The sequence below is a fragment of the Larus michahellis genome, chromosome 8 (assembly GCF_964199755.1).
Source record: "Larus michahellis chromosome 8, bLarMic1.1, whole genome shotgun sequence".
In the NCBI taxonomy this organism is placed as follows: Eukaryota; Metazoa; Chordata; class Aves; order Charadriiformes; family Laridae; genus Larus; species Larus michahellis.
In genome coordinates this window covers 45,840,681-45,858,284 of record NC_133903.1, presented here as the reverse complement: position 1 = coordinate 45,858,284, position 17,604 = coordinate 45,840,681, and the positions used below count along the sequence as shown (strand labels likewise).

Genomic DNA, 17,604 nt, shown 5'->3' with positions numbered 1-17,604 from the left:
GAGGGACTCTTTATCAGGGAGTGGAGGGACAGGACAAGGGATGAAGGTTTCAAACTGAAAGAGGGGAGATATAGATTAGATATCAGGAAGAAATTCTTTACTGTGAGGGTGGTGAGGCACTGGAACAGGTTGCCCAGGGAAGCTGTGGATGCCCCATCCCTGGAAGTGTTCAAGGCCAGGCTGGATGGGGCTTTGAGCAGCCTGGTCTAGTGGGAGGTGTCCCTGCCCAGGGCAGGGGGGTTGGAACTAGATGGTCTTTAAGGTCCCTTCCAACCCGAACCATTCTGTGATCTCCAGCGTTGGGACGGCTCTCTCCTTCCAAGCACCTGCTTGGAAAACAGCCTCTGCTTTCTTAGCCTTAAAACAGTGGTCCTGCAGCATTACTACCCCCAAAAATGAGTGGATCAGTGCCTCCTTCCCTCCCTCATGTGTTTTAACCATAAAGGCCAAGTGGAAAAGCACCAGGGCACAACAAGTGCCTTCTGTCTGCCCTGTAAGCTGCTGGCTGAGCAGGATGGTTTTGCAGGGATTTGTGGTGAGTTCATTTAGCTAAGGACAGCCTGGATGCTCCAGTCGTGTTTGTGTGGAGAAGAGCTGCACTGGCACACACCTCCTGTTCAAAATGTTCAGCCTGAAAGGTGTCAGCAGCCTGGATGTGGCTGGATGGATGTAAGTCTTCAGCCAAGCTCTGCTCTCGTGAGATTTTTTTTATTTTTTTTTTTTTGCCCAGAGCTACGGTCCTTCTGATGCGCGGCGCGTTACAGCAGACTTGAGGGTCTCTTCCATCTCAGAACGAAATGTACTTAAGAAAACAGAGTTTGTGTTGTCAGGACACTGATTGAATCAAACCTGCTCTCTCTTCTCTCTTACAGGTTACCAGGACAATGCCAGTACTTAGGGCTGCCGGTTGCTGATTACTTCAAACAGTGGATTAATCTGAAAAAGGTACTTTTGTGCAAACTGCCATGGTCCCTGTCTCCCTCTCTCCCCCCTCCCCTTGTCCTTCTCCTTCCCTCTTGAAGGAGGTGTCTAATAACTACTGCTGTTTTGCATTGAAATGAGTTATTTTCTCAGAAGCTGGGCTGAGCGAGTCCTCCAGCTTCCTATTGTATCTCCTCTAATAGAGTCTTACTGTACTTGATGGGATGTGTTCCGCAGCTGGGGAGAATCCCATTGTAGCGGGCACAGTGCGGTGTCTCCGCATAATAGTGGGACACTGTGAGGCCCCTCTTGAGCGAAGGTTGTGTTGGCCCCAGCGTCGCTGACTCTCTTTTGTTTTGCAGCCCTGTGAGGCTCCTAGGAGCACAGTTCCCTTGAGATCAAATTCTGGTTGATAAACATGTGGAATTATTCCAGTATAAAAATCAGCATTTCCCTTTGTGGTGTGGGAAAGAGGGGAGATGTCTCAGCAGCACGTCCACCGGTGGTCACTTTGCAAAGCAAAATGCCTCGCACTTTCGTGCCTGGTGTCGTGTGTTGCTCTGTGCCTTCTCTGACTGGCTAAGGAGCAGGCTGCCACGCATCCAGAGGGTCTCCTGGCACAGCTACTCCATCCGCCCAGCAAAATGTGGTGATGCCATAAGTCACAAATCAGTGGGAAGAAAAGAACAAGTGGGATTGCAAGCAGTAGCAGGGTGAGGGGGAGGCTGGGATCTGCACAAGAGAAACTGGGGTGGCCCTCCTGGTTAGACCTTTGGATGAGTAAGATTCCCTTCCCCCATCCAATTTAGTGTTTTATTTAGGTTTCTGCGCCTTTTCCTGATAATTAGGGGTCTTGGTAAGTGGAATTTGCTTGTAAACAGCTCGTTGTACTTGTGGGCTTTTCTTTTGTTCTTTTATTTACTTATTGTTTTAAATGGAAATGTGAGTGACAGGCTGAGCGTCCGCGGAAGGACAATTTGCATGATCTGTTCCGTCAAATAGGGTAGAACATGAACTTAAAAAGGGATGCTGGCAGCACATTCCCGGCTGAACTTGTCAAAGGGTCTTGTATTTCCCTGCTGTCAGAGCAAATCTTTTGGCTGATTGCTGGTCCTTGGTAAATGAAATCTGAAAGCACATTGGGGCATTCTGCAGTTCAGTGACCATTAATGATTGCCATTTGAAGTTCACTAAACTTCCGGTGAATGGATAGCAGCTACATAACCAGCAGGTTGATGGCTGTAGAATAATAATATTTAAAAAAAAAAAAAAAAAATCCCTATGTACTGTGATGTTTGCTAAGAAGTAGGTTGATCCAACTGTGCTCCTCCTCTGGGCCTCAGGATGAATGACTTACGGCTCTTTCCCATAGTTCGAAGCTCCTGGATTTAGCTTCTTAGGAGCTGGGATTCATCGTAACGTGGACATCTAGGCAAGTGGCTGTTCTTCAAAACAGACGTTCATGTATTGGGCTTCAGCAACTACTGTGATACTAAGCTGAGGGCTGGCGAGCATCCATGAAGTACCAAGCACGGGCCTGAAGGCAGGAGGAGGAGGAAGGCACTTCGCTGCCAGCTCTCTGGAGGGGTTGCAGGCTGAGTGTGTAGGATGGGGGCACATGGATTGGAGTCCATGTCTTCTCGTCCCCCTCTGCAGATGTGTTACTCAGAAAGTAAGGCTTCAATCTTCAGATAATGCGGGGAGGGGATGTGTGTTAGAAATGTTCATCTTCCTCCAACCCATCTAATCCCTTAAAAATCTGAAGTTTTTCTGACTCTTCCATATCTGATGCCCTGTGACACAGGGTGGTTCCAGGGTCCCTGCATCTCTCTGGGAAGTGACCCAGGTTGAAGACGAGAGCAGGGACCTCTCCTGTCCTGTGGCTAAAGAGCTGCTTCCCCTGGGACTTGCGCTTACCTTGGGATGAGAATCTTTCCGTGCTGCTCGCTGCCCTGCTCGCTGGGGCTGCTTGTAGGGGAACCACTGTGTGCTTTCATGAGAGAGGATTTCCAGCCTAGATAAGCAATTCTGGCCAAGCAGCGGGACCCAGTGGGACCTCAGTCTCTTTTGAGTGAGCTCCCAGTGTGAGATAAATAAGGTTGGACAGGTATCTATTCCCCCTGCTCTTCCCTGCATACCTCAGGTGGCCCCTTTTTCCCTTCCTCTGGCACGTTCCAGACTTAGAAATACTTCCTAGGCTGTGCCTGCCTCTGCCCCGATCCATGAAGTGAAGGTGATGGGGAGGGCGCCGTGTGAAACTGCTAATTTCTAGGTCATGGATAATGCAGAGACTTGGATGTTTCAGATGCCAAGCAAACAGCTCATGTGAGTGTAAATGGCACGTGTTCCTGCAGCGTGGCCTCACCCGCGTCCTTTGGGTCTCTGCTTGTGAGCAGTGATACCAAGAGGACCCTGCTGAGTTAGGGAACTGCTGCGGCAAATACAAGGCAACGCAAAACAGTGGGATTACATTCGGAAGGGTGTGTGCATGGGCCAGACATGTTTGTGTGCTTGTATGTAGTGCGGTAGCAATGAAATATGTTCCAGATTCCCTCTGCCCATGTACACATGGCTTCAGCTCCTCTTTCTCTCCTTTTTGTTTCATTCGAAGAAGCACTCCTTGTCTGTGCCACTTTTACCAGAGAGTGGGGATGCTCCACAGCTCAGCAGTCCTTCTTCCCGAGGTGGTGAGACGGTCTTTCTCAGGATTCATTCTCCAATAAACTCCTTCCCTTGTCACTTCTGTGCTGTAGGAGCAGTTGCGGCGAGCACCCTGTGTGTCTCCGGGCCTCTTTCAGAGTTTTCAGGACTTGCCTCTTGGGCAAGCTGAAGATGGGAATCAGGCTCTGTGACTGCCATGCTTGTGTTGCCCCAGGAAACCTTTTTGGATTGATCTGGCCATGCAGGTGGTGGTGAGCTCCACACCTGGCTGCTGCGATGGTGGCCACAGCGTCTTGGTATCCCTGAAAAAGCCTTCTGTGGAAGACAAAAGGAGAAAAGCTGCCTAAGCACTTGACCGCATTTGCTGAAGTTTTACCTTGCCCTATGCCCCCCAGCCTACTAATACATCCCTTCCGTCAAGCCTGATCGGTGTTTGCTGACGTTTTTAATGTCACTGAGCGATCTTGTATCTCTAGCGAACTGTCAGCGTAGAGCTGACTCGGGGCAGAGAGTTTATCATGTTCTTCACTTCGATTAGCTCAGCCTTGTGGGGGGGCAGCAGAAAGCAGAGGAGGCTTCTTCTGAATGCTGCAACATTTCAGATATCCCCCTAAACCATCTTGATAGAGAGCCACCATCCCGGCTGCCAGTTCTCCTTATGTGCCTGTCATGTCGATGCGCAGAGGCCCCGTGGGTTAGGACTGAGGTGCAGAACCTGAGCTATGTCGTTGGAGCTGGATGCTCAGGATGGAAACAGCAGAAAGTGCTTGATGTCAGGAGCGAGGGGCACCAGTGGAAAAATACGTGCAGAAAGCAGAAGGCTATGGGTCAAGATTTACATGAAAAGGAAAGTTGCTGCAGCTAACAAGCTACAACCAAGCTGCTGACCCAAGAGTATCCTCAGGTAGCCTGGATAAATTCGTTAGTGCTTACTACAATGCAAGGAGCAGCTTTAATTTGTGCTCCCGGAATCCTCTGTGGTTGTGGTTTGTTGCTCTAGGTCCTGCTTGAGTTAGCAACACGGTTGGTCCCATGATGGATCCTCACTCTGTGGGGATGGAACTGTTTTAGGCTGAGGCCTTGGTGCCTGGAATCACAGGCTGGCCAGGAGCGTGGGAATGGGAAACCCGACAAGCAGCAGGAGTGCCGGCACCGCTTGGTTTGGGAGCATGTCACGGAGCGGGGAGTGGTTTGATGGAGGGAGAAGGTGGGAGAAGAAGCAGGGGATGAAACTAGATTTTTCTTACAATTAGCTTGTGCAAGAAAAACATTAGAAGGATGATGAGGGTGTCAAAATGGCCAGACCAAAGGTCTAACCCAGATCCTGTCCGTGCCAGAGGCCAGTAGCTGATGCTTGCAGGTGTAACAAGAAAAGCATGGTTCAAGTCAGCTTTCTCTGGTTCCCACCAATTATCTCTTCGAGGACTGTGAGCTGACAGCTGCCCCTGGACCACTGTGCTTAGCACCCGCTTTTTATCACATCTGTCTATCTTGTAGATAGATGTAGAAACTTGTACATCCTTTTATGAATCTACTCGTGCTTTTGGTTTCTGCAGCATCCTGCAGCAATGAGTTTTGCTATTTAGTTATGCATTAATTGTACTCTCTTATTCATACGCTGGGTGAAGATGCAGGTCCTTTTGTTTCTTTTAAACCTACTGCTGGATCGTTTTCTTGCGCCTGGGTCTTGCATTGTGTGAAAGAGCAAATAAGTGTTTCCAATTCTTCTCCCTTGTGTTATTCTTGATTTGAGACCTCTGCCACACTCTTGCTTAGTTGTCTCTTTTCCAGCACAGCATCATTTGTCGGAGGGCTGGCACAAAGGCTCTATGACTCTAGAACTGGGTTGTCGAAGCTATTTTTAACTCTGTATTCACTATCCTGATCTTCCATTTCTTCTCTGGACGTTATGCGGTTAAAAGGTAACAGAGGAGTGTTTGATATAACCACTAAGGGTTTGTTTTATTCCTTGTTTTTCAAATGATATTTTATTTCTTTTTTTAAAAAAAAAACCCTATCTTCATACCCATCACAGAGCTGCCACTTTCTCAGGACAGCTGTCCTGGCATGTCTGACCATCTGTGGTTTCTGCTCACAGAGGGCAGCGTGTCTTTAGATGCAGTAATAGTGGTTGCTTTAGAAATGACAGAAAACTGGTCCTAGTTTGACATCCTCCTGAAGTCCAGGAGAGCTTTTATGAAAGGCGAGGGTTGAATGATGTGTGGGGAGGAACGCAGCTTTCCTTCTCTGGGCATCACGAAACAGAGTTGGTGGAGCCTTGGGGAGTGCAGTGTGATCGTGCTGGGGGTGCCGTGGCTGTGTGCAGAGCTGGCCTTTTCCGGGCCCACCATTTATTGATCTGTAAATACTCATAGCCTGGAAGCAAACTATTAATACACATGCAGAAATGTTTTAAGGTCACCCACTCACTTTGTAAAATCTGACAGAGGAAGCATGTAATGGGATGTTTTTGTTAATATTTGGCAACTAGAAATAAACACATCCTAAACAAACAAAGATTTGCTAACAGCTTTTTGTCTCTCCTCTGAATTAACAATTTCTTCTGCCTTTGGGGTGGGAGGAGGAGCTCTGAGAGCTTCTCAGACACTTGATGCTGAAGTGTCTTGAGTGATTGGGACAAAGAATGTTGAAATCAGCGCAATTGAGAATTGGTTTATTTTTTGGCCCATGTGCCTGGAAGTTGCTTTCGTGAGGTCTGACTTGTTGAGGTCTTACTGTGATTGTTACCCATTACCTGTTTATTGAGTTACTGGCTATAGGGAACATAAAATTCGTAGTAAGGTTAGAAATGACGGAGGAGGACTCCTCAGGCAGAGTGCTTCATGGCCAAAACATCAAGCACACGAATAGCTGTTGCCACTTAACTGCAAAGAGCCGCTCGTATTCCCACGGTGCTCCGTGTTTTGCTGGTTGGCGCCATGGATGAGTGCTCTGAGATCCTGTCACACCTTCCTTCAGTGGGAGCCGTGCTTTCCGGGGCTCCTCACCCCCGGCTGCGGAACTTTCGGCTGTGGAAAGTCTCTCAGAAGGCAGGAACGGGAGAGGTTGTGAAAGGAAACAAGAGGAGAAGTGTGACTCCAGGGTTAAGGAGAGTAAGAGCGTCTCTTCCATGGAGGCGAGGAAAGAAAATTGCTTGTGCAATGGCATTGGTTCATAGTTGGAAAGAAATGGAAGAATTGCTTATAACAGCAAAACGACCACATTTAATAAATACTTTGCTCTGCATTTGCGGAAAGGCAGAGGATGCCAGATCGCTAAGCAAGAGGTTTGCTGTTACAACACAGTTTTCTGATAAAGTTAAGTGGTGGCTTTCAGTTGACATTTCGCATAGCTGGTTTACAGGAGTTTTAAAAGAGCTGGCTGGGAAGCCTTGGCCTGTTAATAAGTCTTTGAACATGGGGGAAGTTCTAGAGGACTGGAAGAAAGCTAATGTTGTACCAGTAATTTAGAAGGGCAAATGGGATGACCGATGAAGTAATTATAGCCCTATCAGCTTGACATTAATTCTGGGCAAAGTAATGAAAAGCCAGATATCATAGTTGATTAATAAAGAATGAAAAGAGGGTAATATAATGCCAATCAATGTGGATTTATGGAAACTAGATCTTTTTCAAACTAACTTGATATTTTTTTTATGAGGCTACATGTTTGGTTGATAAAGGTAACCATGTCAATGTAATATACTTCTAGAAGGCATTTGACTTGGTACCTTATGACATTTTGATTAAGAAACAAGAGTGATACAAAATCAACATGGCACACATTACATTGATTAAGAACGAGCAAACTGACAGCTCCTAGCATTTAATTGTAAATGGGTAATCATCATGGAGTGCATGTCTTCCTAGTGGGGTCCCACAGGGATCTATTTCTCAGACCTCTTGTATTTAACACTTTTATCAATGCCCTGAAAGAAAACACAAAATCATTTTCGATAAAATGCGCAGATACTGCGTCCAGGAGGCGGCTGCTATTGGATTTATAAACAAGCAATGGTGAGTAGGAGCAGAGGGGCTGGATCATTTCTTTCTTTGGGACTGGTTTGACCGGTATGGGATGCTGCGTTCCATCTCTGCATCGGAAAGGATTCTGGAAACTTGAAGACTGGATGAGAACTGCAAGACCCATGGGAACACTCACCATGCAGTAAAGACCCTGGCAGCCGTTTAAGGTGCTGGAGAGAAGGGTAAGGGAGACTTGGCTAAGTATCTAAAGGGAGAGCCAAAACGGGGCGAGAGGCTCCCTCAGTCTAGCAGACAAAAGCATAAGCAGTTCCAGTGCCTGGAAGCCAAAGCAAGGTAATTTAGGGGCAGATTTTTACAGTGAGGGTAATTAACCATTGGAACAACTTACCGAGGGCTGTGGTGGATTCTCCAGTTCAGGAGGGAAGAGTTTTTCCTAAAAAGATCGGCCCTGGTTCAAACAGGAATTAATTTGGGGCAGCCTCGTGGCCTGGTCAGGTCAGGCTAGGCGGTCGCGGCGGTTTCTTCTGCCGTGATAATCGTCGACTGTCCATCTCGGCGTAGCTCTGGCTGCTCCGTTCCCTCGCAGTGAGAGCACCCTCGAAGGCTCCTGACCTGGGGGAACGCAGGTGGCACGAACGCCAGGAGGCTGGGGACGGAGGGGACGGCATCCCAGGGAGCGCGGCGCTGCTGGTGCGGGCAGGGGAACCCTCCTGCTCCGGGGGCTGGAGCACGGCAGCCGTCCACGACTTCTCCTTTAAATCTGTCGTGCAGCTGTCTGAACTCTGAAATTTCTTTCACTCTCTCCCTCGCCTTGTTAACATGTGTTGCCTTTGGGGTAATCAGGGAAAAAATATTATGTCCTTTTACAATTACCGGGTTTTGGAATATTAAAATGTCTCTCTGCATCGGCAGTGTTATTTTGATTGGTATTCTAACCTTTGACTAGCCCATAAAGCGAGCCGCTCTTCAAGCCAATATTGCAGGACTGAAATTTAATTCCGAAATGATTCCAGATAATAGGGAGACAGATAATGTATGCATGAAGGATATTATGTTTGGACTAAATGCAGCAGGGCCAGGGCTTGGGAGTTGAATAATAGCCCAGAGTGAGTTATAATCTGTGGGACAGAAATACCTTACTGTCAGGGCCAGGAGAGGAACTCTTAAATCAAAGGGAGGGAGATGAGGAGGGAGTCGGGGATAGTCATCTGAAAGGGAAAGGGCATCCAGGAGAGGCCTTAAAGGAGCAGCCTTCTCTGTCCCTCTGCAGAGAGACCTGTCCTCCCTTTCTTATTTAACAAGGAGTGCTGGGTAAAAACACATTTCCAAGGAAAAACAACAAGCGGAAAGAGAAGGGTGAGTGTCTGCAAGTTCTTGACAGTCTTTTCCCTTTCCTCCTGCTGGTCTCATTAGAAGGGGATACAGGATGGGTTGATGCATCAGGCGTCTTTGCCTGGGCTTCCCTAGAAGCTGTAACCAGATGGACCGAGGGGTTGTAGATGCGGGTTTGCAATACGCGCTAAGGTACAGTGCTCACGTAACACAGAGTAGCCATCGGGGCTGGGTTTAGTATCCCCTTTCACATAAAACAAAGGAAGGGGAGGCACGGCGTGTGGGCAGTAGTTATTCAGGCCGCTGCTCTCCGCTCCTCAGCCTGGCACTCACGGGTGGGCAGGGTCCTCTCCCTCCCTCAGAGCTGCTGCCCAGGCTGGTGACTGGAGACACGGAGTAGGAGCATCCTAAGTGACAGATAGGTCCAAATTCAGTGCCTTTTAAATACTGGAGACTTTAAGAAGCGACACCCCCCTCTGGGCTCTCTGCCCCAGGGACAGAAACTTGGGGGTTTTGTTATTTGCTCCTCTGCAAGTGGCACTTTGTGCTTTGCTGACAGCTTCCCAAGCGTGGTGGAGCAGTCAGCAGGGTACTTTTTGCTCTGCAGTAGCTCAGCCCTGTATCTTTAACCTGCTGGGCAAGGCGTTGTAGGAGTTTTCCTGCAGCTAGACTTCGCAGAGCATTGCAGAGTACCGTGCCGGCAGCTGTCCCGGGAGGAGGGGAGCTGAGCAAGCGGAGATGGAGAATGATCTCTGCTGCTGGGGTGACACAAACCCATGTCGATATAACAGGCTTTGGCTCAGTGGCACGAGCTTATAGTTTCAAAGTAATGATCCCAGTCGCGCATTTCATTTCCTTTTCTTGCAGTCTCAGGAGCTGGTCTTGCTACAGCGGAGAGGGGCTCTAGATGCAGCCTGGAGGCTTCACTGGTTTTGGATGACTTGAGCAGTAACATACGTGCCCATCCCAGGAGGGCAGAAAAGAGCAGTGTCCATCTTCGCCTAAATCAAATAGTTTTGTGTGTTTCCCTCTCCTTTGCCTTTTGTTGGTGGTTTTTTTTTTTATTGCATCCTAAAAGCACAATAGCAATTTTCTGTGGAGCATGGGCCTGTATGAACCATTCTGGGAGCTGACAGGAAGGGTGTGATCCTCAGAGGGTTAACGTAAGTTCTTGGTCTTGATTCACCAGAAAGTAGCTAAGTTTCATGGCTTGCAAAATAGCAGATGAGTTTAGTAATTCCTTCTGGCCATAAAATACACAACTGTGTGAAAGAGCATTCTTCTCACTGCCAAACTTTAAGTCGAGCAGAATATTGTGGACTGGGCACAGGCAGCCAGTTCCTCTCTCACTGTCGTTTAGACTCTGCTGGGTGGGTAGAGACAACCTCTGACAAGGTCCTGTTACACAGGAGCCATTTAGAGCAGCTACGCCAGTGCAAAGGGGACATGTCAGTGTGTCGGTCTTATTAACAAGAAGCTCTTCCTTCCCGCGGCTGTCCTGCGTGTGCTTTAGCATGTGTTCATCTCACAGCATCTCACACACCAATTAAGTTCTTTACCATCAGGGCTTCTCCTACACTCTCTTTTGCTAGTACGTATTAAAATTGCACTTGGCGCATGTTAAAATCTCACCTCTTTTCATAGGCAAAGTGTTTTGGAGCCTAGTTTTAGCCATTGGGCAAAAAAAGTTTTGCATACAACCCTTGGGGAGGACCTGGCACAGGTGGAGAAAGCCCAGAAGAGAACAGAAGAAGAATCAGAGAGCTGGAAGACATGACCTCCAGGGGAAGATTTAGGGATCTGGGATGTTCAACTTAGAGAAGACTAAGCAGAAATTGTTTTTGTAGGAGTGAAAGTGCTCAGAGGAAGGGAAAAGCTTATTCTGGGTGGCTGGGGTGGACAGCTCTTAGTCACGTCCTTACCTGCTGTGAGGACGTCAGTAAACAATCTCTGTGGGTGGGGACAGGGGTGCAGGACCTTTTGCTCTTGAGATTTTCAGAATTTAGAAGAGTAAGATGGGAGTGGTTTGGATGGAGCTGGTCCTGCCTTGAAGCAGACGGTGTGGGTCATCACTTCTCCCGTCCTACCCTGTTTGCTGTGACACTTCTTGCTGCCTTGCAGTTGGTCACGGGCTGTCTGCTTTCCTTAGGACACATCGCCGAAACACGGAGTACCTGAGCAGGGAAAGAAGGGATGGTTGCCTCGGGTGCCACATACAGTCTTCACTCCTCTCCTGATGCCATCTGCCCAGACCAGGATGTTTGTACATCCCAAGGCAGCCTTTATTATTTGGCAGCACCTTCAGTCTCTAGCAAGGGCCAGGGCCTCCTGGTGCCACGTGTGGTGCAGAAGGCTCTCAGATAAGGCATGAAGGTGGTGATTCAAGAGAAACTGAGGAGCACAATTAGCTTGGCCCCGTGCAGCCTGCAGGTACTGGACAAAGCAGAGAGTAGAATTTGTTGCTTTTGTGCTTTTTTTAACTAGTGCAAAAGCTTTGCCTTCTGGATAAAATTGTCAGCAGCGGTTTGCCAAGTGCACTGCAGTGGTTGCTTTACCGAAAGCATCCTTGTCGATGCAAGTGGTTGGAGGCAGGTTGGCATTTGTGGTTCTTCTACGTGCACATCGACGTAGCCTGCAGGCGAAAAGGCAGAGAGGCAGCTGCTCAGACCTTGCACGCTGCTCTTCCTGCTGAGTGCCATATTGCTCGGCTGCACCTCGCTGTGCCCGCGCTCCCCTTGCTGGGGGATCGGAACATCTGTCCCCTGCACCAAGGAGCCTCCTGGTTCCCATCTGGCTGTGTGTGGGCTGCTGCTGAGGTTGAACATGCTGCTCAGACCTTTACACTGTGAGTCTGGTTGCTGCTTGCAGGTGGAGGAAGGAGCCACGCTGGCTCTCCTGGTCCTGCTTGTTTGTGTGTCGTGCCTGTGCTGTAGGTGCCAAAGGCAAAGTTCTGGAAAAAGCATTTGAAAGCAAGCAAAATTACCCACAATGAAATCTAGGCAACTTGTTCTTTTGATAAGAAATCTTTCTGCAATGTCAAAGTTATGCAGGATGAAGTGGCCTGTTGGTCCCCACGGTGGGGTCTGGACAGGCAGGGAGTTGCTGCAGGGGGCTGATCATGGTGTGACTGGGACCTGTCAGCTGGATCTTGCTGTAGCTGGGGGTAACGGTGTGTACAGCATGACCACAGCACGGCTGATGCACCAGGTGCATCCAGACTTACCCTGTAATATGCCCTTGGTGTGGCAGCCCAGGAACAAAGCAGGGAAACCATAAGCATGGTCAGAATTAGTCCCTCGATCTCCCAGCGAGCGGGTGTCCGTCTGGCACAGCTCTGGCGTTTCACCTGGACACAGGACCGTGGCTGTGCCTGCGGGGCACCAGCGCTGTGGGTCTCCAATCTCATGTTCCCGCTTATGTGAAGGTGTGGGGCAGCCCATGTTTTCCCATGTGTCACGTGTAGCGCGGTCGGCCAGAGAGGCTGGAGCCTTCTGCGTGCCCTGGTACTGCGAGAGGCAAGCCTGACCCCGGGCCTGACACAGCTCCCCGCAGTCAATACCAGAGCAAGGCAAGAGGAGAAGGGATTAGAGGCAGGGCATGTTTTACAATAATCCTGCAACGTGTGCTGCATTCCAGGCCAGGAGGAGCTGGGAGGCGAAGGCACAATGCGTGAAAGATGGCCTTTCCCAGAGTCCCGTGGGTCAGGCGAGGGGCAAAGCATCCCTGCATCCCGGCCTTTCAGCTGGAGCTTTACGTGGGTAGCAGCACAGCTGACTGGTTCCTGGGAAGGGAGATGTGTCCTCTTTTCTCTGCATTTAAAAGTCCATGTAGGAGCATGAAAATGGACCTGTGTAGTTCTCTGGGGAGGGATGAAGGGTTAATAAGGTTTTCTAGCATCCGGGATTAAAACGTTAACTGGTTTAGTCCTCATTGTCCTACCAAGCCAGCATGGCTACAAGAGGGAGAGTGACTGCCGGCCACCTCCGCCAGCAGCAGCAGGCTGGTTTATGGTAGCAACGGGCTTGACAGTAAATGGAAAGAGCTTTTTTTGTATGAGGTGTTCCAGGTGCCCATGCTGAGCGGGATGCACTGTCCTGCTGAAAGGGATGGGACTTTGTTACTGCTGCCTTGGCTGGGAGTGCGTGGGTGTGCAGCGTCTGCCCCTGCACAGAGGCGTACCGTGGCTTGGCTTTTGCTTCTCATGGGCTCGATGTAAAGTGGCAAGAGATGCTGAACTGGGAGATAGGAGATACGGTAGTGGAATTTGTATATTAATAACTTACAGTGCTTCACGCTTATTAAATTAATTAATTAAATCCCTCAGAGCCCCACGGCTACTGAGCAAGTTGATTTCAGAGTTGGGATTAAAAGTCTCCTGCCGCCCTTCCCCCACCCTGGCTTTTGCTCCCTCCACGTGCAGGTTTCCTTGCCTGAGCTCTTTACCTTCAGTCTGTGGATTGGATCTATCACATTGGTTTGCTAAGAACTGTCTGGAAAGTCTGCAGATACGGTCTGTTTTGGTTTAGGAAACAGCCCATCTTTTGCCCTTGTCTAGGCATAAACTTCTCCTGTTTCGTGGCCTGTTGGGGAGGGAGGCTCTGGTATCTCCAAAGCATGAGCCCAGCCAGGGGCTATCTCACAGTGGCTGGTTTTCCCAGTTGCCTGGCCGCTGTCTGCTACAGACTGGGATCATCTTTTCCTTGGATGCTCTGACATGAACATTGCTGACGGCTCTATGGGGCATCAAAGCTCCTGAGAAAATGGCTGTCCTGAAGTCATGGTCTGGATTGCTGCACTGCAGCTTTCCCAAGCTCACTCAGTACCCATCCAGTTCTCAGCAGTGCCCTTCTGGGTGTCAGTAGGTATGGAAGTAAGATGCTTATATTTGCTGACAACACGCATCTTCCCTTCCTTATGTTGAATCTTGTGTTGAAAAACCTCATAATGATGATGTTTGATGTTTTCTTGGGCAGCCTATCCACAGATGACTATGAAGGTCTCACTCATGGCTGATGGATCAGCTCCATCTCCCTCACCTTTCTTTGAGCCAAGATACTCTAGCATTTTTGCACTGCACTCAATATACCTTAAAGCCACCGATTTCTATTAAGCTACCTAGGATGGAGCGTAGCTGAGCTGGTCTCTCTCCTGTGTGCAGTGGTGGGCATCCCCAGCAGGTTTAATTGGCGTGGAGGTGAAACCTCAGTGCCCCATTCTGCCAGTGCTGCTCCTGCATGCGTTCTGCAGATGCGTTTTTGAACAAACTCTGGATATTCAGTGTATGGCCTTGTCCCAACTTCAGGAGAGCCTGCTCTCTTGTACTGTCCCAGTGTTGTAACCTCTGTCAGCCTGAGTCTGATTGATGCTATTAATATTTTAGAGATCATTTAGGATCTCCGCCTTGGCTGTGCTCCTCGCTCAGGGAAGAGCTGTCCTGTGTGGATGCCTGCAGCTGCCAGCGGAGCACGCTTGCTGTCTGCCGGTGTGTTTTGGAGGACGCAGGTCTGCAGGGTTAGTGGGGCCACCAGGACTAATGAGAGCACAATGCCTTCAAAGACCCAATTGCTAGCCAAGTTGGCCCTTTCTGTAGGTGAGGGTCTTTGAGCCTCCCTGGGACACTGCCTTCCATCCTTGCCTTTTGGTAAAGGGGACAACGTCCCTCTGGACATCATCCCACCGACTGCATTTGGCTAAGGTCCTTGCTGTGGAGGGGTGTCCCCATGCTTCTGCTTAGCCCTTCCGGTTTCTGGAGCTCAGCAGAGCTGCCAGACCCAAAGGAGAGACCTCTGCATCTCTCTTGTGTTTTGGGTCTCCCTTTGCCAATGTATGATTTGGCCACATGGAGTTGGTTCTGCTGCACCTTGTCTGTGGGGTCAGTCTTTAAGCTCAAGCTGCAGAGTTCACCTGTGCCCTGGTGCCTCCCAGATGTGTCCCTGGTGCTGCTTGGGAGGTGACTGACGTCCTCTGTCACTGCTCTGCAGCGCACCATCTCTGACTGCCGCTCAGGAGCTGCACATGGACCCATCCTGCACCTCCCTGCCTTGCGCTCTGCCCTCGGTCTGTTCTAAACCGTGGAGCTGCGTGGCCGTTCCTCTCCGTGCAGGAGAGCTCGTGATGCTCTGCTTGCTCAGCCTTCCCCCTGGGGCCCAGCTAAATCCAGCTGTGGGAATGGGGCCGACGTGCTGCAGGGACGGGGGCTCCGTCAGATCCAGGAGACAGTGAAGCCGTGTGGCTGAATCCCAGACTGTGTTTGCTCTGCCTAATTATCAAAAGTATGAGTTTGTTCTGCTAGGTGCACATTATGCCTTTATTGTGGTGTAATTATGCCAGCTGCCTATGTTTAGTGTCATAAAAAGGAATAAAATGCCCATTACCCGCCTAAAGAATTCTTCTTGTGGGTTTTTTTTATTTTTATTGCTCTGGAGTACACAGTGGGGATATCTTTGATCGGCAATTCTCCATGTAAAATAGCTAGTGAAATACTGTGCCTTTCGGAGAGCTCCTCCAGCCAGCAGGCTGCGAAGGCAGCTGGCCCGTCAGCCTCACCTGGCGCTGCCGCTGCTGCTTACTGCCAGCCCGAGCTGCTGGTCAAGATGGTGAAGCCACCACGCTGCCACCACACCGCCTTCCCCCGCGGGACCTCGATTGCTTTCCGGCAGCGTTTCCCTGCTGCCCTCCGGGTGGCAAAGCTCCCTCCCACCGACACGGCGCCCAAGAGATGTGGGGTGCTTTCCAAGCCTGGGAGAAGACACGGCTTCTCTGCCTGCAGGGGCTGTTCAGAGAGACGCAGCAGTGCCTGGGTCTGGCTGAGCTATTTTTTGGACAGAACGATGTGTCAAGGAGTCCTGTGCCCAGGGGAAGCCACTACGGTAGTCGAGGGAGCAGCGCAGAGCGATGTGCAGGTGGGAGTGATGTCCTGCTTCGCCCTGCTTCATCTGGAGTGCCGAGAAAACGAGCCAAGCGGTATGAACCTACCAACTGGTGGTGCTCTTCAAGAGCAGAGACGCTAAGCCTTGTGCCCCAGCCAACCCACGGCCCCTGCAATTGGGCTTTGGCTGCTCTGGGGTTTCTTGTGGCGTCTAAATATCTGGGCCTGTGTTTCTGTGGTGGTGAGAGATGCCTCGTAGGAGCCGCGTCCTCCAGGAGCTGAGGTTCTGTGCAAACATCAATTACCGAAACACATACTCTGCCAGGGAAGAGCGGCGGGAGGCTTGCTTTGTGTGTGTAAATGCTGGGGGCGTTTTGGTGATATTGAATAATTTCTGATGGAAAAAAAAATACTGAAAACCCCAAATCCAAACGCCACATCTTTAGAGGCTGTTAAAAGCTGCCTCTCCGCCTTTTCTTCTTCTAATAGTTTCAGTCTCTAATTGGAAATGGACTTTATTAGCCTCATTAGGAGCGGTTAGTGCTGGCTATAGATAGCTGTTAAATATATGGTTTCAGTAGATGGTAAATCTGTTGGTTTAGTCGGCTTATTTTTCAACTTGATGATATTTTTAGCAGGTCCCTGGTCCCTCTAGCCCGGCTGTGCCACAGATACCTCGCACAACGTCCCTTTTAATTCCCTGCGCTTATTTTTTACGTCAGGTGTTCCTTGAAGTGGCCTTCACAGCTCTCCACCCTTTCAGCCGACGACTACGTCAGGGGAAGATGGACTTGCGCCTCCCCGCAGCTTCATTGCATATGCACACGCCGTCTGCCCCGGCGGCACGATTGCCTTGGTGAAGAATCCAAGGGGCTGCTGATAGCAATCATTGATTAAGAGGGTAATTGTCCTGAAAATTCAGATTGATCAAAAGGCAGAAATGATAACTTGTGTAACTGTGTTTAAAACCACGTCCTGTCAATAGGGGAGACTGAGACGTGGCGAGCAGAAAGCAGGGAGAATTGGATGTGCGAGCGGGTGAGTGTGCCTGTGGTTCGGGGAGGAGGGGGAGCCATTCTTCCTTGGGGTCCGTCGCAGGATGTTTCTTGTCACTGACGCTGGGCTATTGGAGATTCAATCACTTTTATCTTCCCCTCTCTCTCAATCCAAATGCCTTTTCATATTAGAAAATTAGAATCAGCTCTGCTCATGCAAGATTTATTAGCTCTGCTGAGCAATACCACAGAAGAGTAAATGATGTCGCGTTTCAGGGGCTTTTTACACATTATGACCAAACTTGCAACTTCTTAAGTATTCTTCCATTGAGCCACTGCAGGGTGTGAAAGGGATGGGGAGACAAACTTCTCTCTGGAAATAGTTCTGCACCAGTCCGGATGTCTCTTCTTTATTATTGGAATGATTGGATTTGGTTGCTAATACAGATCTTTTCTTTGGACTCCGTTTCTGCGCTTATTGCGCTGGAAATCAAACTCTAAGAATTCAGCCTGTTTATTGCGGTTTTTTTCTTGGTTCCCTTTGTAGATACACTTTTCGATGCTAAAATGTATGTCTTCGGAGCTCTGCTGCTCGCTGGCACTCATTTACATCTGAAGAAGAGAAATCTTGTTTCCTACTCAAATTTTTTCCCTTGTGTTTTGCCCTGGGTGGCTGCTTTTTTAAATGCCTTGTGGCCTTTTGTGGTACACAGCTCATGTTTTGCGTAGTGGTGGTCCTTTGGTCTTCAGGCAGTAGATGCTAAAGCTCTTTAAAAACATAGAAGCATAGAATTGTCTAGGTCGGAAGGGACCTTTAAGATCGAGTCCATCCATCAACCTC

At 49.4% G+C, this 17,604-nt stretch overlaps 1 protein-coding gene across 10 annotated transcripts in view; it reads left to right on the top strand.

The window, feature by feature from the left end:
* Nucleotides 1–17,604, top strand: part of ERI3 (ERI1 exoribonuclease family member 3) — a 137,413-nt gene that overhangs the window by 53,380 nt on the left and 66,429 nt on the right. For all 10 annotated transcript variants that reach the window (XM_074597258.1, XM_074597255.1, XM_074597257.1 and 7 more), the window contains one exon: nucleotides 873–945. In XM_074597258.1, the coding sequence (XP_074453359.1) occupies nucleotides 873–945 (73 nt within the window). The remainder of the gene's footprint in view (nucleotides 1–872; nucleotides 946–17,604) is intronic.